General features: G+C 40.5%; 2 protein-coding genes across 5 annotated transcripts in view; one reads left to right on the forward strand and one right to left on the reverse strand.

Annotated features, from left to right (window-relative positions):
• The window catches only part of PLAGL1 (PLAG1 like zinc finger 1), a 140,816-nt gene extending 137,143 nt beyond the window's left edge, over positions 1-3,673 (forward strand). For 3 of the 4 annotated variants that reach the window (XM_023729442.1, XM_023729445.1, XM_004368856.2), the window contains one exon: positions 1,681-3,673. In XM_023729442.1, coding sequence (XP_023585210.1) covers positions 1,681-2,917 — 1,237 coding nt within the window. In that variant the 3' untranslated portion in view covers positions 2,918-3,673. The remainder of the gene's footprint in view (positions 1-1,680) is intronic. The other variant, XM_023729446.1, reaches the window with a different exon arrangement.
• Positions 3,674-6,220: 2,547 nt separating this feature from the next.
• Positions 6,221-27,609, reverse strand: part of ZC2HC1B (zinc finger C2HC-type containing 1B) — a 43,711-nt gene continuing 22,322 nt past the window's right edge. The window contains exons 5-7 of the mRNA XM_004368967.2: positions 17,712-17,851; positions 14,113-14,221; positions 6,221-6,293 (exon numbers count right to left, since the gene is read on the reverse strand). Of these exons, the coding sequence (XP_004369024.1) occupies positions 6,223-6,293; positions 14,113-14,221; positions 17,712-17,851 (320 nt within the window). The 3' untranslated portion in view covers positions 6,221-6,222. The remainder of the gene's footprint in view (positions 6,294-14,112; positions 14,222-17,711; positions 17,852-27,609) is intronic.

Genomic DNA, 27,609 nt, shown 5'->3' on the forward strand with positions numbered 1-27,609 from the left:
GCTGGACTGCGTATGAAGAAGAAGGCAACATCAGGATTAGAGGAAGACTCCTCAACCTTGCTTGCTGAAAAGGAAGAGGACTTGAAGCACTTACTGATGAAGATCAAGGACTGCTGTCTTCAGTATGGATTACACCTCAACATAAAGAAAACAAAACTCTCTACAACTGGACCAATAAGCAACATTATGATAAACAGAGAAAAGATTGATGTTGTCAGAGACTTCATTTTACTTGGCTCCACAATCAATGCCTATGGAAGCAGCAGTCAACAAATCAAACAACATATTGCATTGGACAAATCTGCTGCAAAAGACCTCTTTAAATTGTTAATAAGCAAAGGTGTCACTTTAAGGATTAAGGTGCGCCTGACCTGAGCTGTGGTGTTTTCAGTTGTCTCATATACTTGTGAAAGCTAGACAGTGAATAAAGGAAGATGCCTTTGAATTATGATGTTGGTGAAGAATATTGAATATACCATGGACTGCCAAAAGAATGAACAAATCTGTCTTGGAAGAAGTATAGCCAGAATGCTCCTTAGAGGTAAGATGGTGAGACTTCGTCTCACGTTATCTTGGACATGTTATCGGGAGGGACCAGTCCCTGGAGAAAGGACATCATGCTTTGTAAAGTAGAGGGCCAGTGAAAGAGAGGAAGACCCTCAGTGAGATGGACTGTCACAGTGGCTGCAACAGTGGGCTCAAGCATAACAATTCTGAGGATGGCACAGGACCAGGGCAGTGTTTCGTTCTGTTGTACATAAGGTTGCTGTTGAGTCGGAAGCGACTCAATGGCACTGAACAACAACATTTTGAAATTCTGGATTGACTAGGATGACTATGGCTCCTCCCTGAAGCCAAAGTCGAAGAAATACATATAAATGTTGTTAGGGCTAGCAGCTTGGTCCTTCTAGAAAAAGCCCTTTTCAATTTTGTCAATGAAATTATGAACAACCTCCAACAAGTGTAAAGATAGAAGTCAGTTGAAGGTGTCTAAGAGGAAACTTGGAGAAGTCAACAGGGGCTGCACACACCTGAGATGACAGCTGATGGTAGGAAAGTACTAAATGGAGGAAAGCAAAACTTAAAGCACAAGATCTCATGGGAGGCAGGAGAGTAAGGCTTAGTGCACAAGTGGTGGGGTTGGCATTCTGGGTCCAACTAGACAGAGATGAAGGATAGATTTTAAAAGGCTCCTGAGAGTGTTATGTCTACGGCCTGAACTTTCTGTCTCAACTAATAGAGTCTAAGCAGGAATTCTATTAGGAACAATAACCTCAAACTGGGGTTTGTGAGGTTATCATAGAAGGCAAATTGGCTAACCTTTGGTAATCCTTGAATTTGACCACCTTATTGCCATCAAGGTGAATCCGACTCATAAAGGGTATATAGAGTATTAACCCCTTCCTAAAAAATATTTTTCATGATCACGTATTTTTAAGTGTGTATGCATGTATTTGTTTAGAAATCTCTTTATACACATTAGGAAGGAAAATGTGTACTCTTAATGCAATTTTTTGTACCTGTAAAGATTTTGTCTTTAGCAGTGTTTTAATAGAGAGAATTTAAAAAAATTAAAATCATCTCATGTATCACCAGAGAAAACTATTAATATTTTAATATAATTTCTTCAGCTTAAAGTAACTGAGTTCTCTATTGTGAACTTTTTCTTTCTGCTTCTAGGCACATGGCTACTCATTCACCCCAGAAATCTCATCAGTGTGCTCACTGTGAGAAGACATTCAACCGGAAGGACCACCTGAAAAACCACCTCCAGACTCATGACCCCAACAAAATGGCCTTTGGGTGCGAGGAGTGTGGGAAGAAGTACAATACCATGTTGGGCTACAAGAGGCACCTGGCCCTCCATGCGGCCAGCAGTGGCGACCTCACTTGTGGGGTCTGTGCCTTGGAGCTAGGGAGCACAGAGGTGCTGCTAGACCACCTCAAAGCCCACGCAGAAGAAAAACCCTCTACTGGAACCAAGGAAAAGAAGCACCAATGTGACCACTGCGAGCGATGCTTCTACACCCGGAAGGACGTGCGGCGCCACCTGGTGGTCCACACAGGTTGCAAGGACTTCCTGTGCCAGTTTTGTGCCCAGAGGTTTGGGCGCAAAGACCACCTCACACGACATACCAAGAAGACACACTCACAGGAGCTGATGAAAGAGAGTCTGCAGAATGGAGACCTCCTGGGCACCTTCCACTCCATCTCGCCTCCGTTTCAACTGAAGGCTGCCCCGCTGTCTCCTTTCCCTTTAGGAGCATCTATGCAGAATGGGCTTACAAGTAGCTTGCCAGCTGAGGTACACAGCCACACCCACAGTCCCTCGGAACAAATCTCCCAACCTGTGCAGCCCCTGCCAGAGCCCCTCCCCTCCCTCCACCCCTCAGCATCTCCTAGCTCTCCTCCATCCCTCCAGAATCACAAGTACAACACCACTTCTACCTCATACTCCCCGCTTGCAAGTCTGCCCCTCAAAGCAGATACTAAAGGATTTTGCAATATCAATCTGCTCGAGGACTTGCCTCTGCAAGAGCCTCAGTCACCTCACAAGCTCAACCCAGGCTTTGATCTGGCCAAGGGAAGTGCTGGTAAAGTAAACCTGCCCAAGGAGCTACCTGCAGATGCTGTGAACCTAACCATACCTGCCTCTTTGGACATTTCCCCCCTTTTGGGCTTCTGGCAGCTGCCCCCTCCTGCTACCCAAAATGCCTTTGGGAATAGCACTCTCAGCCTGGGGCCAGGAGAACCCCTGCCCCATAGGTTAAGCTGTCTGGGGCAACAGCAACAAGAACCCCCACTAGCCATGAGCACTATGAGCCTGGGTCAGCTCCCCCTGCCCCCTATCCCCCACGTGTTCCCTGCTGCCACTGGCTCTGCCATCCTGCCTCATTTCCACCATGCATTCAGATGACTGGTTTTTCAAGCATCCTTATCCTGGAAAATGTTTTAAGAAGCATCTTAAACATCAGTTGTAATACAAGGAAGATTAGACAGCAGGACTGGGAATATAGGGCTTATTCAGTAATGGCTGGCTAGAAATGAGTTCTCATACTGCATGTATTTGTGCCAATCTGTGCTGTGTGTTCATGCTTTGTACCAAATGTAACGAGCACGTATTCTTTAATGAAACTGCAAATATCGTCATAATGAAAATCCAAAACAAGGGCTGCTATCTATAAATAGGTGTTTGTCATATTGAATATAACCATAAGCCATGATCATAATAATGTTAACTACATATATAACTTTATGTGGCATTGCCTAGTAAATGAACTATGGAAAGGTTTGGCTTTCTTCAAGTCAGGAGAACTTTTAAAATAAGAAAATAGCCTTTATATGGTATATTATAACTAGGCTGTGTATTTCTTTTCAGGGATTTTTCTACCTTCAGGGTTGGATGTAGTTTAGTTACTATTGCCATAGCCAACCTGTAGTCTTACAAAAACAATTTCTTGTGGAACAATAGATTTCTACATTTATAAAAGCATTTTAAGTTTAGTTTGAATATTTTCCACAAGATGCTACTATGTGAGTTATCACTGACTTCATTTATCTTAAAGACTAAACTGTTGTCAGTCATGTCTGACAGAAAAAAAAAATTTAAAAAAAAAATTACTGTGTAACCAGGTTAAGTGGTAAAATAATCTAGGTGTCAGCCAAGAAAGGCATTTTGCTGACTTTAATATTGATTATATTTTTAACAGGAATTTATAAAAATATTACTGGAATTTTAAATATTTTAAGACTTACTTTGCTCTATCTGGCTTAAACTACTACTCTGCTTAAATATTGTTTTTAATCACAAATAAATAAAAGCATTTTTAATTCATCAATTTAAGTCACTCTTAGTTTTTATTCAAAAAAGACTACATTTAGCAATGTAACTATAATCTCTCCCTTGAGTTTTTAATCTAGTGATTTCCAAAGCTACTTAGTCTTTTGCTTTTAGAGGCTTGTTTTTCCGTGAAGGTATATATTTTACATGTAGTGAAGTCCACAAATCTTGCATACAGCTGATTTTTACATATACCTACACGTGTGTAACCACCCAGATGGAGATAGAAAACATTTCTAGCCCCATCCTGGTCATTACGTCTGTAAAAAGTAACTACTGTTGTGACCTCTATTCAGCATATATTATAAACTTTACTTTTTTCTTTTTTTTTTAGTAAGATAATTACAACTTAAGGTAAAGTATAACAATTTATGTAACTTATTTCTGACATATAGGTCAGAATACTATAGAAGTTAGTCTGCCCTGGGCTTCCATGACCCAATTTTAAAATGGTATTTACCATTTCTAGTACAAATTAAAAATTTCCTTATTGGGGTTCCTTCAGAAAGTATTATGTCCCTTAAATCTGACAAGGCTTTTTATTTTGTTTTACTTTTAAACAGAGGTAGGGGTGGGTAGAGAAAGGGAAGTCTTGAGGTTGTTTGCCCAACAAAGAAATCTGTTGACCAAACGTGAGGAACCCTGGCTCACAGTACTTAATGATAATAGCGATTGAGAAGGGCAACAGGTCTTTGTAGACAGCTTACCCAGGGTTGGGTTGTAGCATGTGGAACTGACATAGTGAAGCTTAAACTGTGGGATCCAGCTCTCAGATGTCTGAGTTCCTTAAGCTGTAGTTTAACTTGAGGGGAGGAAATGAGACAATACAGGTTACTTCATTCAGAGCAGGCATCCACTGCTCTGGGGTGTCTGAGTCAGTTCCCTTACCCCCTCTTAACTTGTCAAGGGAAGGCAGTCTCCCGGAGAGAGAGGGTGGGCACCTCCGCTGACATCTCCCAAGGTCCACTTACAGAAGCTTCCAAAATGCTTTAACATGGCTTATTGCAGTCTTCAGTCAGTTCCAGAACCACACCTGCTATACTCGAGCATAAAACATAGCATTTGGTCCTCAAAATACAGATTAAGAAGCGTTTCAGATATTGTTCGCTGTACTTACTTCAAGTGGGAGTAGCTTGGGACTCTTCTCAAGTTTAGACAGGAAAAATGGCTTGATATTCCTAATTAAAATTCCTTTGAGTTTAAGAAAAATAAAGTTCTTGGTTGAAAAATGGTGAGTTAAGTATAAAAGAAGACTCTTTGTATAAAGAGTTGATTGACCCTTAAAAAGAAAAAAACCAAACCTGTTAGCATCAAGTCAATTGACCCTTAAGACCACAAAAAGAAGGACTAATTGAGACACCTTGGCCAACGAACAGGTGACTTCTGATTTGCTATGAGAAATAAGTGGCATAAGAGCATCTTCCTAACAAAGTGGGAGATGGCTGTAACCTGTTCGGCTCCAAAAACACTGGTGTATTTGAGACAATTCTGCATGGTATGTCGAACATTTAAAATAGGAATAATTACTAAATATAGATTAATGTTTATTAGAACAAATCAAAGCTGGGATTTCACAGCTATTATGTAGAATAAAACTAGGTAAAAACAATTTTCCTGGTAAATGAATAACGCTGGTACTCCATGGCCCTTTCACTAAAGGGTTCCAAGATCAAAGCAACATTTTCTTTAAAAGCCTGTTCCTAAAAGACAGTCAAGTGAATCTTTCAATCAAGTATTATTATACAGATTGATGTGCTGTTTAATGACTTCCATTTTGAAAAATTTGAAGGGAGTAAATAAGAAAATTTGAAGCCAGTTTTTACTTGTTCTAAGTGATGTTTCAGGAGGATTCAAAGGCGTGGAAACACTCTACCGCTCCTTCCCCCTAAGGTGGCATTCCTCTGTGAGCAGTGTCAGGGAGCCAGTCTGAGAGCAGAAAGGAAAAGCATTCCCTTTAGAACTTAACTGTTTCCACATTCACAATGTTACATATCATAGGTCTCTTAAACATTTTAATTATCTTACAAACAGTTCACAGTATCAAAAAAGGCTCCCACTTCATAGTAATCCTATTCCATGTCACTCTCAGGGAACTGTCCTTTTTTAGGGGAATGACTTTCAAAAAAGGTCAAAAATGAGGACTCAGTCCCCTTTTAAGTCAGAATAGAAAACGGAATATTCTTTTCAAACTGTCTGTTTTGCAGAGTAAGTTTTAAGAGCATACATTTTGTTCACCCAGCTCAGGTTTTGCCTGAATTTCTCTGGTTTGTCCACTGTGGATTCATTCTCTTAAAGGGTCACTAACTATTTTGAACATTAGATGTTTAGCAACACCTAGATTAGAGGTGGTTTTTTTTTTTTCCTTACCTGGCCTCTAGGAGTTAATCTTTTTTAGGAGATTTAGTAAATCCTTGTCTGAGTGTTGCTCCAACGGCAGGATCTGCTGCTAATCCTTTGTAAACATAAACAGATTTGTTATTATGTCAAAGCAAAACATTAGCAAGGGGATGGCGGGGTGGAGGGAGGAATGATTGTGAAATCCCCACACTGGATTGAAAAGTCTCTTTTTTTTATTTTTTTGGTAGCTATAGACAAATAAGTCTCTGGCCTGGGCCAAATAGTAAGGAAAACTAGGACTATCTCAGGGGCCTTCTCTGCCCCTAGTCCTTCATTTGCCCACGAATGGGCCCTCGTTTGGATGGCACCTCAGGTGACCCACTATTTTACAGGAAGACTCTCAGCTCCCCTCTCCTGCTGTCCCAGCTTTCAAAAGTTTCAATGTTTCCTGCTCCACACTTCTAGCCCGCTCTCATACTAGAAAGGGTTTACTAAGTCTACGGAAGTCTTCAGTGCCTTCCCTTCCACATTTATTTCCTATCTATAAATTCACTGCACAATCCTTTGTGCCCAATAGCACTGTTGGGTATGGGGATGGAGGAGTTTATGGAGTAGTAGGGGCATACCATATTACAATCTGGTTTTGGCCACATGGTATGGGACCAGATTCTTGGGGAAATTCTTTTTGTAAAAAGGAATTAGTCCTTTTTGTCCTAGAGGCCTCCTTTCTCGTGTTTTAGGAAGGGGGCATTACCAAGCCACACAAGTAAATTTTGAATCAAACTATCCAAGGACATAGGAACAGAAAGAGCTTTTAGTGTTAGCTTTATCCCCAGACATACATGGTTTCTTTCTGCCAAAGCAGCAGCACCTGACCCTTTGATACACGCTGCCTTTGCTACACAACTTAGGTAGGGAGAGGGGGTCCTAGTGCAAGTTAAGATGCTTAACTTGATAAAACCCACAAGCTCCAGAAATAAAAACAGAGCCCACACTAACAAAGCTGTACACTACCAAAAAACAAAGCACACTAGTTGCTGTCGTCAAGTCAACTGCAACTCGTGGTGACCCTGTTTGTGTCGAAGTAGAACTGTGCTCCTAATTCACTAAAAATATGAACCAAAGTGGGTATAGATCCCAAGACTACATTTTCATACTGATCGTCTCTCTCAGTGTCAAGGTACTAGAGAAGCTATTTCTCAGTTTTACCTTCCCAGTAAATTGGTCTCTCTCGACCACAAGCCTCGAGAAAATAGCCATTATGTATTTGCTGACTAGGTATAAACTTATTTCCCATCTGAATGTTAGAATCTGTGAAGATACAGGAAGAGCCACATTTCTTTCTAAAATAATTTCCAAATATATAGCCTTAATGTTTATATTTTTTAACCCAGTTTTCCCAAAGTAGACAAAGATTTGGTCAGCTCTGTCACTTCCTATGAAGTTACTTGGGCAAGTTGCTTAACCTCTCTCTACCTGCCTCCTCACCTGGAAAATGGGGATATTCATACTATCTTTACCCCATGTTGTGAAAAATGAGAAGCACTTAAAAAGAGTGCACAGTGTAAGGGTAGGCTATTGTCTATGAACAAGGGAATTATTTAGAACCCCAAAAAGCTGAAACAGTCTACGTGTTCAACATCAGCAAAAGAGCTAAGCTGTGGTATAATTCTGTGATATGACTATGTTTCCACAGAAATTCTTCTGCCAGAGGGGAATGTTCAAAATGTATTAGGTGTAAAAATCAGGATGTATAACTGGATATGGACTGTGACCCTAACTTTGATGAAAGGAAAACAAAAAAAGAGGGCTATGAATAGAAAAAGAAATTGGAAAAAAATATCAGCGTTAACAGTGACCATGTCAGGGTGGTGGGATTATGGGTGATTCTTAAAAATTTCTACAGTAAGAATGAATTCTTACATGAAAAAACTTCTAGATGCTGTTTTTCACAAAAAAATTTTTTAGGCCAACTTTAAGTTCTAGACCCTTAAAGGGCCTAGAAACATAAAGCTCCTGGGCCCTCACGATTGCCTAACTTACACTGATATAAGTGCCAGAAGATGTGACACCAATGTCCAAAGGTGTTAATCACAGAAAGTTGGATGCCAATGCCTGGCACTTGGGGCACTCCTTGCTCTAGTGCCAGCCTTCTGCTCTAACTCGAATTTCTCTTCACATCTCAACTGTTTTCTATGCTTTAGCCAACTGGACCATTTGTTTCCAGGGTATGTCCTCTGCATTTTTGTTTTTATGTCTTTGTTCATTACTTCAACTTTTTCCCACTGGTCAAAATCCAGCTCCTCCTGAAAGCTCACCCCAAGTGCCACCACCTCCATGAAGCTTACCCTCTCTCAAACCATCACCTCCTCCATAGAGCCTCCTGGGCAATGGCAATCTCTCTCTTGTACTCCCTTCGATTAGGACTTTTATATCTTACTGTTAAATGTTAGACATAATTATTGTCCTGTCAGTTCCTTTAGATTTTTAAGAATCCATGGATCTGGGAAGCAACCATGCAGAGTAATAGCAAGTGGAATGCAGGAACCCTCTTGAGCATCCATGGCGGTTGTTATCAACTTGATATAAGATCACATGCTCTTGTATTAGAGGTTTTCCTAGGCATGCCTGATCTTCTCACAAGATTCTGGTTTGGATGAGAATTGCGCCCTACATACATGTATCTCCCCTGACTGTGACTTTAGAATCACGTGGTATACATGGGAGATGCTAATGCTTATTTTACTCAAGAGTTGAAGAAGGAAAGCTGAGTTTTAGAGGGTTGACTACCAGCTAGATGAAAGGCTATAATAGGATTTATGTGGAAAGAGAGTGACACCAAGTGGCCTAAAAACTACTGATTGTCAGCCTAGAAATAGCAAAGCCCAATACTACCACCAATAAAAAGGTAGCCTCCTATTACAAATAGATTAATGCCAACCAGAAAGAAGGTAATGGACACTAGATGCAGTTTTGATTCACACGTGGGCCTGTTGACATTCACAACAGGCACTCAGTGCTTTTCTTCAAGCCTTAAACATTTTAAGGAATCCCAGCTTCCCTCAGTATGCTAGTGCTTCCTCCCCAGAATTGCTGGGAATAAAATGTGACTAATTTAAAAGGCACTGACCCTGGCAAGGAGTTCCTAGGTAACATGAAATGGTTAAGCATCAAAATGTTGGCGGTTCGAACTCACCCAAAGGCACCTCAAAAGACAGGCCTGTCTGTCTGCTTCCGAAAGGTCACAGCCTTGAAAACCCTATGGAGCAATTCTACTCTGACACACATGGCGTTGCCATGAGTCGGAATCAACTCGGTGGCAAACAACCCTGGCAATTTTATTTTTAAATGTAAACAGGTGAGGCTACAGGAAAGAACAAAAATTAGGTTTTAAGCAATCTTAAACCGGAAATAAAACAATAAGCCTACTGAAGTTAATTAACATGACAACTCTATTCATATGCCAGTAGTTTAAATGAGAAATTATAGAATTAAGATATCCACTTTTTCCTGTCTATTTCATTCAGCAAGTATTTACTGAGGACCTTGTATGTGCCATGAACAATCATAAAAGGTAGGAATATAGTAGTAAAATGAAAAATAGACAAACTAGACAAATCCCTGCCTTTTTGAAACTTACATTCTTACATTTTTGGGGAGGAAAAAAAGACAAACAAAATGAGCTAAATATATATATTGAATATTCACCCACCTATTGCCAGCAAGTCAATTTCAACTTATAGCGACCTTATGGGATAGAGTAGAACTGCCCCATAGGGTTTCCAAGGCTGTAAATCTTTACAGAAGTAGACTGCCACATCTTTCTCCCATGGAGCCGCTGGTGGTTTTGAACTGCCGACCTTTTAGTAAGCAGCCAAGCACTTCACCTCTGCACCACTAGGGCTCCTTTATTGAATATTAAAAACCAAACCAAACCAAACCCATCGATGTCAAGTCAATTCCGACTCCTAGTGACCCTATAGGGCAGAGCAGAACAGCCCGATAGGGTTTCCAAGGAGCAGCTGGTGGATTTGAACTGCTGACCTTTTGGTGAGCAGCCAAACTCTTAACCACGGTGCCACCAGGGCTCCTTTACTGAATATTAGATGGTGATAAATGTGGGGGAGGGGGAGCTAAAAAGGGAATTAGGGAGAGCTTGGTTAGTTTTAAATACAAAGGCTAGGGAGCCTCTGGAAGATGATACTTCAACAAAAAACTGAAGGATGAGTGAGAGCAGTGCAGAATACTGGGAAAGTGTTTCTGTTTGCAGCAGCGGGAGCAACCAGTGCAAAAGCCCTGAGGCAGGAGTGTTCATGCCTGTTATGTTGAAGGACAACACCAAAATCACTAGCTGGGGCAGGACTGGGAGAAACAGCAGAAGGTGGGGTCAGATGGATTAGAGCCTAGTATAGGCCATTTGAAGAACCTTGCCTTTTACTTAGCAACATCACAGTGGTTATAAACCACCATTAACTAGTTAAGGACAAACATAACACCATTTTGTTTAGATCTACTGGCCTACTTATCTATTTTCTAATGGGTCAGAAGGGTGTCTTTAAAACATTCATAACATCACACACTGGGCCACAGGACTTCTGAGTCCTAATTTAGAACTCTTCCATTTATGCGTTGGTGCAACTTTAAAGTTACTGCACTGACTTCCAGGAAGGAAATGCTTCCCTGTTTTCAAAACAACACTGACTCATTGTCTTCTCCCATCCTCAGTTTCATTCCAGAGAGCAATGGTTCTAGACCCCAGCTGCTGTTGGCTAATTTGACTTTGCACATGGCCAAAGTTATCTAATCCTGTAAATTAAGAAATAGTCCCTCTTGGCAAATAAGCTTTAACCTTAAACCTAAAGGGGTGCTTTTCACTTGAAGGAAACCATAATATTCTTTGAGGAAATAAACTATCATATAAAGCAATAGTCTTTTCTGAAGGACACCAATCATTATACTTTAGAAAAGAGTTTGTTAGTGAAAGTTTTAACAAAGAAATACACCTATAGTTTGGGATTATTTTTTTGTCAGTGAAAACTAAAATCTACCTCATTGTTAGTGGAGCCCTGGTGGCACAGGGGTTAAGAACTATAGCTGCTAACCAAAAGGCTGGCAGTTCAAATCCACCAGCTGCTTCTTGGAAACCTGTGGGGCAGTTCTACTTGTTCATTGTTAAGTTTTCACAGATCAGGTAAAACTGAATGATTTTGGTTTACAAGGTTATGAGGGAATTTTTTAAATATCAGTCCAATTCCTAGCTCATGATAAAAAGCAAGTCACAAAGAATTAAAATAATAATAACAAAGGTTTTTGGTCTGTTACTTTATGGACTGTGAGACTGGCAGTTCTTACTCTGGTTCTGATAAACCAATAAAACAACACCTGTTGCCATCAAGTCGATTCCGACTCATGCAGACCCTCTGTGACAGAGTAGAACTTCCCCATAGGGTTTTCTTGGCTGTAATCTTTATGAAAGAAGATCAAAAGGCCCTTCTTCTGTGGCACACTGTATGGGTTCAAACCACCAGTCTTTCGGTTAGTAGCCAAGCACAAACCATTTGTGCCACCCAGGAACCTAGTTCCAATAATACCTTCCAAATATGACTCCTGATCAGAGGTGCTGATATGGTTATAAGTTAATTCATGCTGCCTTCATAGTACATGTTGATCATAAAGAAAAGTGCCACATTTATTAATGCAGCTTATTGTAGGAAGGGGGATAGCACAGTACATAACTAATCCAGCTCTGCTAAGTATCTTGGACAAACAACTTATTCTGAGCCTCTGTTTCCCTTTCTATAAAATGCAGATATTTGGAGGGATAAAGATCACGGAAGAAAAAATAGGGGCAATGCTAGGGGCCCTAATACATAGCATAAATAGAAAGATAAATCATAACTAACAATGCACAAACATCAGAAGAGGCATTAGATAACTGAGAGCTTCTAAAAATTAAACACTTATGCTCATCAAAAGACTTCACCAAAAGAGTAAAAAGAGAACCTACACTGGGAAAAAAATTTTGGCTATGACATATCTGACAAAGGTCTAATCTCTAAAATCTACAAAATACTTTAACACTCAACAACAAAAAGACAAATAATCTAATTAAAAAATAGGCAAAGGATATGAACACTTCACCAAAGAAGATATTCAAGTGGCTAGCAGACTCATGACGAAATGCTCGTGATCATTAGCCATTAGAGGAATGCAAATCAAGACTACAGTGAGATACCATCTCACCCTGACAATACTGGAACTAATCAAAAAAACAGAAAATAATAAATGTTGGAGAGGTTGTAGGGAGATTGGAACTCATAACACTGCTGGTGGGAATGTAAAATGGTACAACTGCTATGGAAAACAATATGGCACCTCCTTAAAAAGCTAGAAATAGAAATACCATATGATATAGCAATCCTACTCCTAGGAATATATCCTAGAGAAATAAGAGCTGTCACACAAATATACATATGCACATCCATGTTCACTGCAGCATTATTCACAATAGCAAAAAGATGGAAACAACCTATGTGCCAATCAACAGATGAATGGATAATGACATTATGGTACATACACACAATGGAATACTACAGAACAATAAAGAACAATGATGAATCTGTGAAACATCTCACAACATGGATGAATCTGGAGGGCATTATGCTGTGAAATAAGTCATTCACAAAAGGACAAATATTGTATGAAACCTCTACTATAAAAACTCAAGAAAAGGTTTACAAACAGAAAAAAACATTCTTTGATAGTTATGAGGGTGGGGAAGGATGGGGAGGGCAAATCACTAACTAGATAGTAGACAAGTGTCAACTTTGGTGAAGGGAAAGACAACACACAATATAGGGGAAGTCAGCACAACTTGACCAGGGCAAAGGTCATAGAAGTTTCCTAGACACAACCAAATACCTTGCGGGACTGAGTTGCTGGGGCTGAGAGCTGGAGACCATAGTCTCAGGGGACATCTAGGTCAATTGGCATAACATAGTTCATAAAGAAAATGTTCTACATCTTACTTTGATGAGTAGCATCTGGGGTCTTAAAAGCTTGTGAGTAGTCGTCTAAGATACCTCTGTTGGTTCCATCCTGTCCGGAGCAAATGAGAATGAAAAAAACCACAGACACGAGGAAAATATTAGCCCAAAGTACTAATGGACACATGAACCATAGCCTCCACCAGCCTGAGCCCTGCAGAATTAGATGGTCCCCAGATACCACCACCAACTGCTCTGATACGGATCACAGTAGAGAGTCTGGACAGAGTGGGAGAAAAATGTGGAACAAAATTCAAATTCACAAAAAACACTAGACTTATTCATCTAATAGAGACTATAGGAATGCCTGAGAGTATGGCCCCCGGACACCCTGCTAACTCAGAACTGAAGCCACTCCCGAAGCCTACTTTTCAGACAAAGATTAGACACACCTATAAAACAAACAATAACATACTCGAGAGGAAAGTGCTGCTTAGTTCAATCAAATATACGAGACTAAACGGGCAACTCCTGCCCAAAAGCAAGACGAGAATGCAGGAAGGGACAGAAAAACTGACAAATGGACACGGGGAACTTGGGGCAGAAAGGGGGAGAGTGCGCTCTCATTGTGGGGATTGCAACCGATGCCACAAAATAATACATGTATACATTTTTGAATGAGAAACTAACTTGAGCTATAAACTTTCACCTAAAGCAGAATAACATTTAAATAAATAAAACATTTGGAGGATTATGGTGAGGATTAAATGAAATAGATCTAGTGACAATGAGTACTATAATGCTGGTTATCATTAGCCAAAATATCTTTGTATACAAAAGCAACATTGAATGTCATTACACCTTTGGGCAACTACTGATGAACCCCAAAGGCAATCACGATCCCTCGGACACCTCTCATTGATGGCTGACTTGCTCACTCTGACTCACCTGACTGGTTTGGGACCACACTGGTGGCCTCCAAGGCCCTGTTTTGTAGCAATGCTCCCACGGCACTTGTTACAGTTGGTTCTTTTCTTGGACTCATCTGAGCCCAACCCTACAGAAGGCGAGAGAGGGAGAGAGAGAGAGAGCAGTTCTGTAATCTCAGGTACCACACAGGAGGTAGAACTGTTGCCACTTAACCAGCAGCAGAGTGGGCCATCTCAGGGGGTCCCTGCACTCAGGGGAAGGGGACACACACGCCCTCCACTCCAGTAAGCGTGGTTTTTGTCCTCCCTGCTGGTGCTCAAAGCCATATCTGGGTTTAGGGGCTGTCACCCTAAAATTAAGCCTTTGGGGGAGTGCTAGTACATTAATCCTATAAAACTAGCTGTCTGGAGACATAAGAAGTAATTTCATGTCAATAAGGGTAGTTATGGAACAGTTTACTCTTTCATTACACTTAAAGATGATTTTGTTTTTTAACACACAGACAGAGAAGAAAAACAGAGATTGGCAGGCAGCAAATGTTTGTAACATGGAATCCCAACATCCCCACCGGCTCCCCCAGCAGATTCGCAGCTGATGAGTCTGGGAACAGACCAGCAGCAGCAGCATAGTTACGTGAAAACAAAACAAGCACCAAAAGGTTTCTGAAGAGCTCCTTTTACCTCCTTACGGTCCGACCTCCATTTCCATGGAAACTACCGTTTAAAGATAACCTGTTATTCAGAGTGAGAATTCCCACTTGGCTGATGGTGGCATTGAGATGACAGCAGCCAGCTTGTTCCCCATCCAAACAAAGAAAGCTATTTTTAGAGGCCCAGATTGGGCTCTTTTGGGTAAGGGTATGACCCATTTTTTAAGTTGATGATGTTTAAAATAGAAACACATTTCTGCCGTGCTGTGAACAGCCCTTCAAAGAGAAACGACACCTCCCTTTTTGTTCCACTTCTGAATAAGCTCTGCTATTAGGCAAGGCCCCGAGTCGAAGCCGGCGGAGGAGAAACAAATAATGCCGTTCAGATATACTCTAGGGTGAGGGAAGGAATTCAGAAAGCAAGCATTTTTTCTTCTGTGTTCCCAGTCACCACTTAGCTCCGGAAAACAAGGAGAGGAAAGAGGCCAAGTCCCTGGTTATACTCAGGGATGTCCAGATGGCCTTCCTCAGGAACAAAAATGCTGACGTCTGCTGCTCGCTGTGCTCTCGGGTCCCACGGGGGCGGCCTAGCTGCATGGACTGGTTAGAGGAACCCATCCGCACAAATGTATCTCTTCCTCCACCCTCCACTGCTTTAGAAAGTGTAGATAGAGTTAGAAACCTTTCCAAAATTAAGTTGAATTAAAGCCCAAAGTAGTCGTATCTCTCCAAAATTGTGGTGCGTATCCAACAAACAGGAAACAACTTCCAGAGAGGGAAGAAAAAAAAAAGTTGCTGTCAAGTTGACCCCAACTCCTGCAGACCCCATGTGTGTCAGAGTAGAACTGCGCTCCATAGTGTTATTCAATGACTGATTTTTTTTCAAAAGTAGATCACCAGGTCTTTTTTCCAAGGTGCCTCTGAGTGGACTCAAACTTCCAACCTTTGGGTTAGCAGCCAAGAGTGTTAACTGTTTGCACCACTGAGGGACTCCAGAGAGGGACGAGAATGGGGCAATGTGGTTATAGGAAGGGCAGAGGAGCTGACATATTTTGAACATCTATGCGCAAGGCACTGAGCAAGGCATTTTACTGATATTATCTATAATCCTCCCAACAGCTCTGAAAGATACATACTATCAACACCATTTTACAGATGAAAGTGAATCTCAAAGAATTTTAGTAACTTGCCCAAGTTAATATATAGCTAATCAATTGTAGAACTGAAATTAAAACCTGACTATGGATTCCAGAGTCCTGGCTCTTTCTACATTGTGCTGCTTCCCATGCTATCATATGTGTAAAGACTGAATCTCAAAAACTATATTTATCATAATCATCTCCCCCCACCCCAGCACATCTATTTTCTCCTTCCTGTGTTCCTTTCTATAGATTTATAGTATTAGTATCTGTCCAGGCTCACTAAAAACCTTATTGTCAGCCTTGACCCCTGCCCCCGCCTTCACCCCATATCCAATCAATCTTGCAGTCCCATAAATTATTTCTGAAATTCTCTCTCTCTCACACACACACCCTAGTCCTCTTTTTCCAGGCTCTCATTCTTTCCCTATGGCTGAAGCTGCCAACTAGTCTCCCATCCAATGCATTCTGAACACCAGGTGCCAAGGCAATCTTTCTAAAAAAGCCCATTCCATGTCACTCCAGTCTACAAGTGGACAGAAAAGCTGAGGAGGCCAGTGTGCAGACAGAGAAGAAAGTGGGGGCATAGCAGGAAGAAGAGAGCAGACGGAAGGAAGGACTATCTGGGTTCCAGTGACTTTCCACTTCCTGGTTCCGGGCCCTCAGGCCTGGCTGTCCTCTGATTTTAGGGCACCTCTCCAGCCAATTCCTTTTTCTCCTCTCTGAGCTAGTTCAGTCAAAGCCCTTCAGGATGTGGGCTGCCACCTCACCATCCCATCCCCTGCCACTCCCCCACATGCTGGACATTTGGTATGCCATGTCTTCCCCAACTCCAACTCTAAGCTGGTGAGCCCATTTTGACTTTTAAGGGAAAAATGTTTGCTTCCCTTTGAAGCCTTCCATGAATCACAGAGGCTTCCCTCCACCATACTCCCATCTATGCCAACTACCATACTTTCTTACTGGTATTGCTTCCAAGGTAGCCTCCTTCTTTGGACTGCAAATCCTTGATCACCCAGTCCCTACAGAGGAGATAGTTAATAACTATCTAATGTGTGTGGAGAAAGAGCTCTAAGCCTATCTTCTGTGGGGTCCACTCCCATTAGATACCGGCTGTAACAGAAATTTCAATGTGTTTGTTACATAATCTTAAAGTATTCAGGCCAACTGAATCTTTTCTTGATGTCTGAGCCATCTGTATGTTTTTATGCTGGACTGTAAGTTATGTCCCTGGGGTTGGACCTCTGACGTGCATGAAGCTGTTTGCTGCCTTCAGTTCCATCTATGTTTCTAGACTCACGGTCTCCCTGTTGGGTTGTCATTTTACCTGTTTGTACCATTTCTAACAGCTGTTTCCACTCATCCATGTACCCCTTTAACTTGTTGATTCTGTGGCATTTAGTCAAAAGCTGAAAACCACTCCTCCACAGAGCACATCACAGGAGCTGTAGGACACCTCCTTTGTGACACTTTCTCTACTCGGTCCACAGTTATTTCAGGGTCACCACTCTTTTCTGGCGGTTAAGGCTGATAACTACCTTTAGAGAAACAGAATTGCACCCTAATACTGTAGATACACGATTTATATAGTCAAGCCTTCATGCTAACATGCTTGAAGCACATTAGAAATTTTTTTTCTGTAACACCCAAAGGTGCTGTCAGCTGGAAAGCATCCTCCAAAAGCAGCAGACCCCCATGGGAGTGAATTACAATTGTGAGGTCTCCAACACAATTCTTAGGATGGGTAATCGTGTTTCCCTTGCAAATCCTACCTGCTTGCTCCAGGCATGCAAGGGCACAAGAGTCACCACTTGGGAAGAGAGATTTACCTGGGCTCTGGATGCCAATTTCGCGGCTGTCTGGGCTGGATCAAAGACTCGGCGAGAAGGCTGATTCTTGCAGAAATTAATATGTCGATTGGCTGCTGTTTCATTAAATCTCCTCATACAATATGGGCATTGAATATAATCTGAATGTAAAGGTAACAACAAACGGCAATTAATGCTTTAAAAAACAACTACAAAATGGAGGATATGAAGTAAACAGAATATGAACTCTCCTGTAGCATGAAATAACAAAGTCCCAAACTTTGGTCTGAGACAGTCTATTTCAGAGGGGGAGGCATGCAAGGGCTCAAATACGGTACACAGCAGGGAAAAAAATTTATCCCCCTATGCACGCAATTCAGTTCGTGAGTGTGGTCTTCAAATGTTTACAGGGTATATGTTTTAGAAAACAGATTTAATTGTATTTAGGAAATTTACCAATTTAAATGAATTACTTGGTGAATCCTTGTGTAAAGAAGGAAACCCTGGTGGCATAGTGGTTAAGAGCTACGTCTGCTAACCAAAAGGTTGACAGTTCGAATCCACCAGGCGCTCCTTGGAAACTCTATGAGGCAGTTCCATTCTGGCCTATAGGGTCACTATGAGTCAGAATTGACTCGACAGCACTGGGTTTTGTGGTTTGTGCGAAAAAGGAGTCCCTGGGAGGTGCAAATGGTGAACGTGCTTGGCTGCTAACCTATAGAGGTTTGAGTCCACCCAAAGGCCTGGAACCCAACTTCCAAAAAATCAGCCACTGAAAACCCTATGGAACACAGTTCTCCTCTGTCACACATGGGGTCACCTTGAGTCGGAATTGACACCACAGAGCTATGGCAACTGGTTGGTTTGCTGTTGTTTGTGTAAATAAAACAGTCATGGAACCCCTGAATGTTACCACTGAAAGTTCAGAAGGGCATAGAAGATTCAAAAACCCAGGTTGTGGTGCTGAGCGGGACAGAAGGTCACACAGGAGTTAGAGAGCTACACAGGGAGATAAGTTGTTTCACAATGTGAGCTTAGAGGATGAGGTTTGAAGCCAATGTCACTGGCAGAGACATACTGCTTGAGCAGCAGCTGGATGTTTTCACATAACTTCTCAGTGAGAAGGCAAATAATACATGCAGAAGGGGGTTAGTAAAAGGAAAAAAGGTGGAGGTCAAAGAAGAGAAACAGAGAAAGGGGAAAGAAGGGGCGATAGGAAAGTGGTTCCAGAAACAGCTTCAGCTTCCAGTGATCCTGGTGTCCCAGGTGGCTCCTGTTGGCCCTAGGACCTCTGCAGTTCTGTGTAATATCCACTTTTCTAAAGTTGTCTTTCATTTGCAATTACCAGACATAATTGAATTGGCCAGTGAGAGAAATGGGAAGTGAGAACGAGCCAAGGTCTTCCTAGAACCTAGAGCTGCTCACAGCAAAGCCAGGTTGGAGCCTGTGCCTCTAAAGCAAGCAGGGTTTTCTTTCTTTCTTTTTGGCTTGTTTTTCTTTTGTTTTATCAGTACCAGTTTCTGTGGAGGCAACTCCAACTCATGGTGACCCCATGTGTGTCAGAGTAGAACTGTGCTCCATAGGGCTTTCAAGGGTTGATGTTTCGGAAGTAGATTGCCAGGCCCTTCTTTCAAGGGGCCTCTAGGTGGACTCGAACCTCCAACCTTTCGGTTAGCAGTAGAGTGTATAAACCATTTGTGCCACCCAGGGACTTCTCTTTTGTCTTAGGCACCTTTAATGTGAATATGAGTGACATAAAAGAATAATTCTCTCCCCAGGACGGGTCTGAGACAACACCAGCCTAAAATTCTGTTTGGAAGTTTGTATTAGTATATAGGTAAAATGTCTACATGTATGGGTGGATACATAATGCAGCGATGTCTTCATAGTCAAGAGCTTTTTGCAAGTCATCTTTTTAAGCAATTTGGAAGAGTGTTCTATTTGAATAAACCATTTAAGTAAAATGAATACTGATAAAATATAAAAATGTAAGCACTCAGAAATTAGCTATCTAGCCTCTTTATTTCAAACTCTGTTAAGCAGTATTTAGTCACTAATTCAATAGTTATTGAACACTTACTATGTGCCAGGCACTGCTTTATACCCAGAAATACGACATCTCAATCAAGGAGTAAGCATTCTAATATAGACACAAATAAGTAACATTTTCACGTGGTACTAAATGCCTTGAAAAAAACCAAAGAGGCCAGCATTGGGAAGGAATGAAGGCTTTGGAGTTGGACTGACTGGTTTTGATTCCTAGCTCTTCATTTGCTATGTGTATGAACTTGGCCAAGCTCCTCAGTCTATTAAGCCTCCGTTTCTCAGTATCTAACCAGTAAACGAGTTGCCGTCAAGTGGATTCTGACTCATGGTGACCCCATGTGTTTCAGACTAGAACTGCGCTCGATAGGGTTTTCAATGGCTGATTTTTCTGAAGTAGATTACCAGGCCTTTCTTCCAAGGCACCTCTGCATAGATTCAAACCACCCAACCTTTCAGTTAGTAGTTGAGCGCTTAACCATTTGTAACAACTAAAAAACACCTATTTCATAGGTTGCTGTTAAGATTAACTAAGATAACGCACATAAGGGTTTAGTACTAGAAGTATTTGGTAAATGTTGGCTATTACTGTAGAAAAACAGGAGCCCAGAAAAGTTATATTTCAAATATCAAACAGGAGTGAAACCAGTGGCGTCACTAGGGGAGTACGGGGTTGCGGACCATACCAGGTGACACTGTCAGAGGGGGTGCACCAAAATGACCGTCTATAAATATCTCTCTGTAGTTAGTTATAACAACAAAAACATTTTTCCTAAGCCAGCTTAGACGTATCAATATACCTTGTTGTTAGGTGCCATTGAGTAGGCTCCGACTCATAGTGACCCTATGTACAACAGAATAAAATGCTACCCCGTCCTGCACCATCCTAACAGTTGTTGTTATGCTTGAGTCCACTGTTGCAGCCACTGTGTCAATCCATCTCGTTGAGGGTCTTCCTCTTCTTCATTGACCCTCTACTTTACCAAGCATGATATCTTTCTCTGGGGACTGGTCCCTCTTAACAATATGTCCAAAGTATGTGAGATGAAGTTTCGCCATTCTTGCTTCTAAGGAGCATTCTGGCTGTACTTCTTCCAAGACAGATTTGTTCACTCTTCTGGCAGTCATGGTATATTCAATATTCTTTGCTAACACCACAATTCAAAGGCATCATTTCTTCTTCCATCTTCCTCATTGTCTAACTTTCGCATGCATATGAGGCTACTGAAAATACCATGGCTTGGGTAAGGCGCACCTTAGTCCTTAAAGTGACATCTTTGCTTTTCAACACTTTAAAGAGGTCTTTTGCAACAGATTTGCCCAATGCAACACATGGTTTGATTTCCTGACCACTGCTCCCATGGGTATTGATTGTGGATCCAAGTAAAATTAAATCCTTGACAACTTTGATCTTTTCTCCATTTTATCATGATGTTGCTTATTGGTTCAGTTGTAAGGATTTTTGTTTTATGTTGAGGTGTAATCCATACTGAAGGACATGGTCTTTGATCTTCATCAGTTTAAGCGCTTCAAGTTCTCTTCCCTTTCAGCAAGCAAGGTTGTGTCATCTGCATATCACAGTGTGCTAATGAGTCTTCCTCCAATCCTGATGCTATGTTCTTCTTCATATAGTCCAGCTACTCAGATCACTTGCTCAGCATACAGATTGAGTAAGTATGGTGAAAGGATACAACCTTAGTGCACACCTTTCCTGACTTTAAACCACGCAGTATCCCCTTGTTCTGTTCAAACGATTGCCCTTGGTCTATGTACAGGTTCCTCATGAGCACTACTAAGTGTTCTGGAATTCCCATTCTTCCCAATATTACTCGTAATTTGTCATGAGCCACACAGTCGAATGCATTTGCATAGTCAATAAAACACACGTAAACATCTTTCTGGTATTCTCTGCTTTCAGCCAGGATCCATCTGATGTTAGCAATGATATCCCTTGTTCCACGTCCTCTTCTCAATCCGGCTTGAACTTTTGGCAGTTCCCTGTTGGTGCTCTGCTGCAATCGCTTTTGAATGATCTTCAGCAAAATTTTACTTGTGTGTGATATTAATGATATTGTTTAATAATTTCCACTTTGTGTTGGATCACCTTTCTTTGGAATGGGCCCGGATATGAAATCTCTTCCAGTTAGTTGGCCAGGCACCTGTCCTCCAAATTACTTGACATGGACAAGTGAGCATCTTCAGCGCTGCAACTGTTTGTGGAAACATCTCAATTGGTATTCTGTTAATTCCTGAAGCCTTATTTTTCACCGTTCCCTTCAGTGTAGCTTGGACCTCTTCTTCAAGTACCATCAGTTCTTGATCATATGCTACCTCCTGAAATGATTGAATGTCGACCAATTCTTTTTGGTACAGTGATTCTGTGTATTCCTTCCATCTTCTTTTGATGCTTCCTGTGTTATTCAATATTTTCCCTGTAAAATCCTTCAATATTGCAACTCGAGGCTTGAATTTTTCTTCAGTTCTTTCAGCTTGAGAAATGCTGAGCATGTTCTTCCTTTTTGGTTTTCTAACTCCAGGTCTTTGCACATCTCATTATAATAGTCTTCTTGAGCCGCCCCCTTTGAAATCTTCTCTTCAGCTCTTTTACTTCATCATTTCTTCCTTTCACTTTCATTACTTTAAGTTCAACAACAACTCCATGCATCTGTCAGTTTGTCATCTTGTGGTGGCATATGTGTTACTGTGATGCCGGAAGCTATGTTACTGGTATTTTAAATACCAGCAGGGTCACCCATGATGGACAGGTTTCAGCAGAGCTTCCAGACTAAGACGGACTAGGAAGAAGGACTTGAGGTCTACTTTTGAAAAAATTCGCCAGTGAAAACCTTACAAATAGAAGTGGAACGTCGTGTGGTTTAGTGCTGGAAGATGAGCCCCTCAAGTTGGAAGTTACTTAAAAGATGACTGGCATAGAGCCGCCTACTGAAAGTAGAGTTGACCTTAATGACGTAGATGGAGTTAAGTTTTTGGGACCTTCCTTTGCTGATGTAGCACGACTCAAAATGAGAGGAAACAGCTGTAAACATCAATTAATAATCGGAACGTGGAATGTGCTAAGTATGAATCTAGGAAAACTGTAAGTCATCAAAAATGAAATGGATCGCATAAAGATCGATATACTAAGCATTAGGGAGCTGAAATGGACTAGTATTGACCATTTTGAATCTGACAATCATATGGTCTACTATGCTGGAAATGACAAATTAAAGAGGAATGGCGTCTCGTTCATCATCAAGAAGCATATTTCAAGATCTTTCCTGAAGTACAATGCTGTCAGTGATAGGATAGTATCCATATGCCTATAAGGAAGACCAGTTAAAACGAGTATTATTCAAATTTACGCACCAACCACTAATGCTAAAGATGAGAAAATTGAAGATTTTTACCAACTTTTGCAGTCTGAAATTGATCAAACATGCAATCAAGATGCATTGATAATTACTGGTGATTGAATATGAAAGTTAGAAACGAAGAAGGCTCTGTAGTTGGAAAACATGGCCTTAGTGATAGAAATGATGCTGGAAATCACATAATACAATTTTGCAAGACCAACGACCTCTTCATTGCAAATACCTTTTTCAACAACGCAAATGGTGACTCTACACATGGACCTCACCAGATAGAATACACAGAAATCAAATTGTCTACAATTATGGAAAGAGATGATGGAAAGTCTCAATATCATCAGTCAGAATAAGGCCAGGGGCAGACTGCAGAACTGACCATCAATTGCTCATATGCAAGTTCAAGTCGAAGCTGAAGAAAATTAGAACAAGTCCATGAGAGCCAAAATACAACCTTGAGTATATCCCACCTGAATTTAGAGACCATCTCAAGAATAGATTTGATGCACTGAACACTAATGACCCAAGACCAGAGAAGTTGTGGAATGACATCATGGACATCACACATGAAGAAAGCAAAAGATCATTAAAAAGACAGGAAAGAAAGAAAAGACCAAAATGGGTGTCAGAACAGACTCAAAATACTTACAAGGCTAAAAACTCTATGCTAATGTACTTTTTGAACCTTCTAATGTGCTCCTGAGTAGTGGCAGCCTCGAACTGACATGGCGCAGTGGTTAAGAACTCAGCTGCTAGCCAGAAGTTCGGCAGTTCAAATCCACCAGCCGCTCCTTGGAAACCGTGTGAGGCGGTTCTACTCTGTCCCGTAGGGTGGCTATGAGTTGGAATCGACTCGATGGCAACAGGTTTGGTTTTCTGGTTTTAATATGCTCCAGCTAGAGCTGTTATTATTACTTAATTACAATGATGCTTCGAATCACATGGTTTCATCTGCATGGCATCTGTACACATCGTATTTACAGTCACTGATTTTATCAAATTTTCCAGTGTTTTAGCTACGATATTGTGATAATTTAGTATTTGTGAACCTATATCAATAACTTTTTGAGAATGAAGTAGTAATTAAAGGAAAAGAAGGAGTGATATATACGGGAATTATGATTCACAAGTAACATTAGTACAAAAAACATTACTAAGGATTCTGTATGGTGTGGTACAGGAGGAGGTCCATAGTGGGGTGACACCATGAGTTACGCCACTGAGTGACACCAACCCTAGTGATGCCACTTAGTGAAATGGCTTAGAAAAAGAAAAATAGAAAGTACCATTATCATTCAAAATTCATTTAGGACAGTACAGAAAATCATCTAGAAGTTGGCTCTTGGCTTCGTGTTTATTTCTTCATTTTTACCAGTGGGAAAGTCAAGTTTTACATCAGAAATGTTGCTACCATAAACCCTACTCAGGTCAGGCAAAGACAATGATTATAGCACTGACTGGGTTGCTTTCTTGACCCCACTTGTTAATCCATTCATTGTCACCCCACTATGTGCTTGGCCCTATATGCCACCAAGGAGACAACAAATCTGAAGTGTGTTTCCCTGCCAACAAAAATCTCAGAGACGACTAGAGGACTACCAAAAACCTCAGAGGTAGCTAGAGGATTAGGCAAATAAACAGACAATTAGCCCTCCATGGTATAATCTGTGAGAAGTATGGGGACCTCTGGGAGCCCACAGGAGGGGCATGCAGCCTAGCTGTAGCAGGGGAGGTGGGAGGTCCTGCAGCTGAGTGTTCAGGAGTACTGGTTGTATTTATTTTGAACTCCAAATACTCTGAAAATGGAGAATATTTTTCTACAACAATAATCTGAACATAGCCTGATTGAGCTACATGTTCTACCTTTATTTTGATAGTTTCCTCTGCCAATAATGATGTAATAAAATCTCTGTGTACTACTTATTTTAACAAATAACGATTTTAAAAATCTGACTACAGATGGATTCTAATGAAGACCATGGGGAAGGCCGCAAAGATCTTATGGAAAATTAAAGTAGAAAACAAGCATCATTTTAAAAGGCAAGAGTTTTATTGAGTACCTATGACTAGGTAGCCCTATGAGATGGTGACAGAAAGTCTGAGGCATCACAGAATAATCCCAGTTATAAATATTCTATATCACTGTCCCCGTGAACTGCCACAACATCCTGGAAATCTGAATCTTTGACAGATTTACATCAGGAAGAATTAGAATAAACATAAATCATGCTAGGGGATAAATGGAAATTATTTGCAAACTCATGCATACTACACCATATTATATATAACTCTACTATGTACGAAAAAATTTCTAGTACTTAAAGTTGAGAATATAGGACTAATATAAAATGCTTACACAATCAAAATAATTGAATAGTGATGAAAATGTGCTATTTCATATAGTCACCTTTGTTTAGTGCATAAAATTATAATAAGGGCCCAGGAAGGAATTTAATTATGAAATTATATTTTAGCATAAAAATGTAAAGGATGGACAGATAAATAGGACATTCGATGAGGCCTTGCAAAAGGAATGATTTTTTTAAAAAAGAAACAATTATCACCACATTTTGGATCCAACACAGTAATGAGAAAAATGCACAGAGCAGAACATCTGACATGGTTGCACTTATTCACCTACAGAACCATAAGGTAGCCATCAACTCTGAGGCTTCTGCTATTAAAATGAAGATATTTCTCATGAAAGATATTTTTGCTGTTATGAAGCTTAGTACCTAAGTACAGTTCTTATCTACTTACTGAATGTCTTAAGACAATACATTATTTTAAGCTATATTTTCATTAAACCCACTGCCATTGAGTTGATTCCAACTCATAGTGACCCTAGGACACAGCAGAACTACCCCATAGGGTTTCCAAGGAGTAGCGGTGGATTCAAACTGTCGACCTTTTGGTTAGCAGCCAAACACTTAATCACTGCACCACCTGGGCTCCTATTTTCATTTAGCACCCAACAAAAGTGAGCAATTATTAAGATTATTTTCTGATATAGAAGTTCAGATACTTTTTTCTGATGACTTTTATAGTATGATTGCACTGTTTTGTTTTTTTTTAATGAATTTTTTAGGATAATTTACATGAAATAAAATGTACCTATTTTAAGTGTCTTAAATTTTTACCCATGGAATCCTTCAGTATTGCAAATTGAAGCTTCGGTTTTCAGTTCTTTCAGGTTGAGAAATGCTGATGGTGTTTTGGCTTTCTGACTTCAGGTCTTTGCACATTTCATCATAATAGTCTTCCTGAGCTGTCCTTTGAAATCTTTTGTTCAGCATTTTTACTTTTCTTTCTTCTGTTCATTTTAACTACTCTGCACTTAAGAGCAAGTTTCTGAGTCTCTTCTGACAACTATTTTGGTCTTTTCCTTCTTTCCTATCTTTTTATTGACCTTTTACTTTTTTCATGTATGATGCCTTTGATTTTTTCCCCCACCTCCTCTGGTCTTCGGTCATTAGTATTCTTGATAAGGTCTCTAAATTCCAGTGGGATGTATTCAAGGTAGTACTTTGGCTCTCGTATGCTTGCTTTTCCTTCAGCTTCAGCTTGAACTTGTACACAAGCAATTGATGATCTGTTCTGCAGTCGGCCCCTAGCTTTGTCTTGACTGATTATACTGAGTTTCTCCATTGTCTCTTTCCATGGATGTAGGTAGTCCTCAGCTTATGATGAGGAGTCTGTTCTGACAACCCCATTGTAAGTTGGTTCTGATGTAAGTCAAATACCTCATTTTTAAAATTTTTTCATTATTATTACCTTTATTATTGTTATCTTTATAAATCCAATCTTTGTCTTTGGTGGTTGGAAATATTACGTATAAACTTAGATGTATTTTAATACATACATACATAAAAAAATGCACAAATCATAAAAATTTACTCCGACAATGAAGAATAGTTGGATGACATTGATATTTTGTCAGTTGCAGTAATAATTCCACTTGTGGAAGCTGCTGGATCATCTGGATTATCCCTAGGAATGGGGATGGTGTTTCTAGTGAGAAATTTAGTGACAGTTGTCTCTGTGGTCCTTTTCTTTCTTCCAACAAATTTTATTGTTCTTTAGGTGGAAGGTTACAGAGAAAATTAGTTTCTCATTCAAAAAATTCTTTTTTTCTTCATATATTTCGCAGTAACATCTCCCTGCTTCCCAAATCTGCCTATGGACTTCAGCAATCAGTGTTTGGGTCCACGTTTTCAAGCAACTGAATCTGCTAATTTAGTTTAGAAAAAACTCCAGCTAATCCTTTCACTGTAAAATTTTTTGACAACTTCTCTCCTTTCTCTTCCTCATTATTTCTTTCTTCTTCAGCATTTCCTTCCTCTTCAAAATCCATTATGTCCTGATGTGCCAATTCCCCTTCTTTCTGATCTATGAGCTGTTCCACATTGGCAATATCAAGTTATAAATTCAGTGTTCTTGCCATAAGGATAATTTTCCCACCGATTTCTTGCATCATATTATCCTGATGAAATGCTTAGAGCATGTTCACA

This window comes from Trichechus manatus, unplaced genomic scaffold, assembly GCF_000243295.1.
Source record: "Trichechus manatus latirostris isolate Lorelei unplaced genomic scaffold, TriManLat1.0 scaffold00002, whole genome shotgun sequence".
Lineage (NCBI taxonomy): Eukaryota > Metazoa > Chordata > Mammalia > Sirenia > Trichechidae > Trichechus > Trichechus manatus.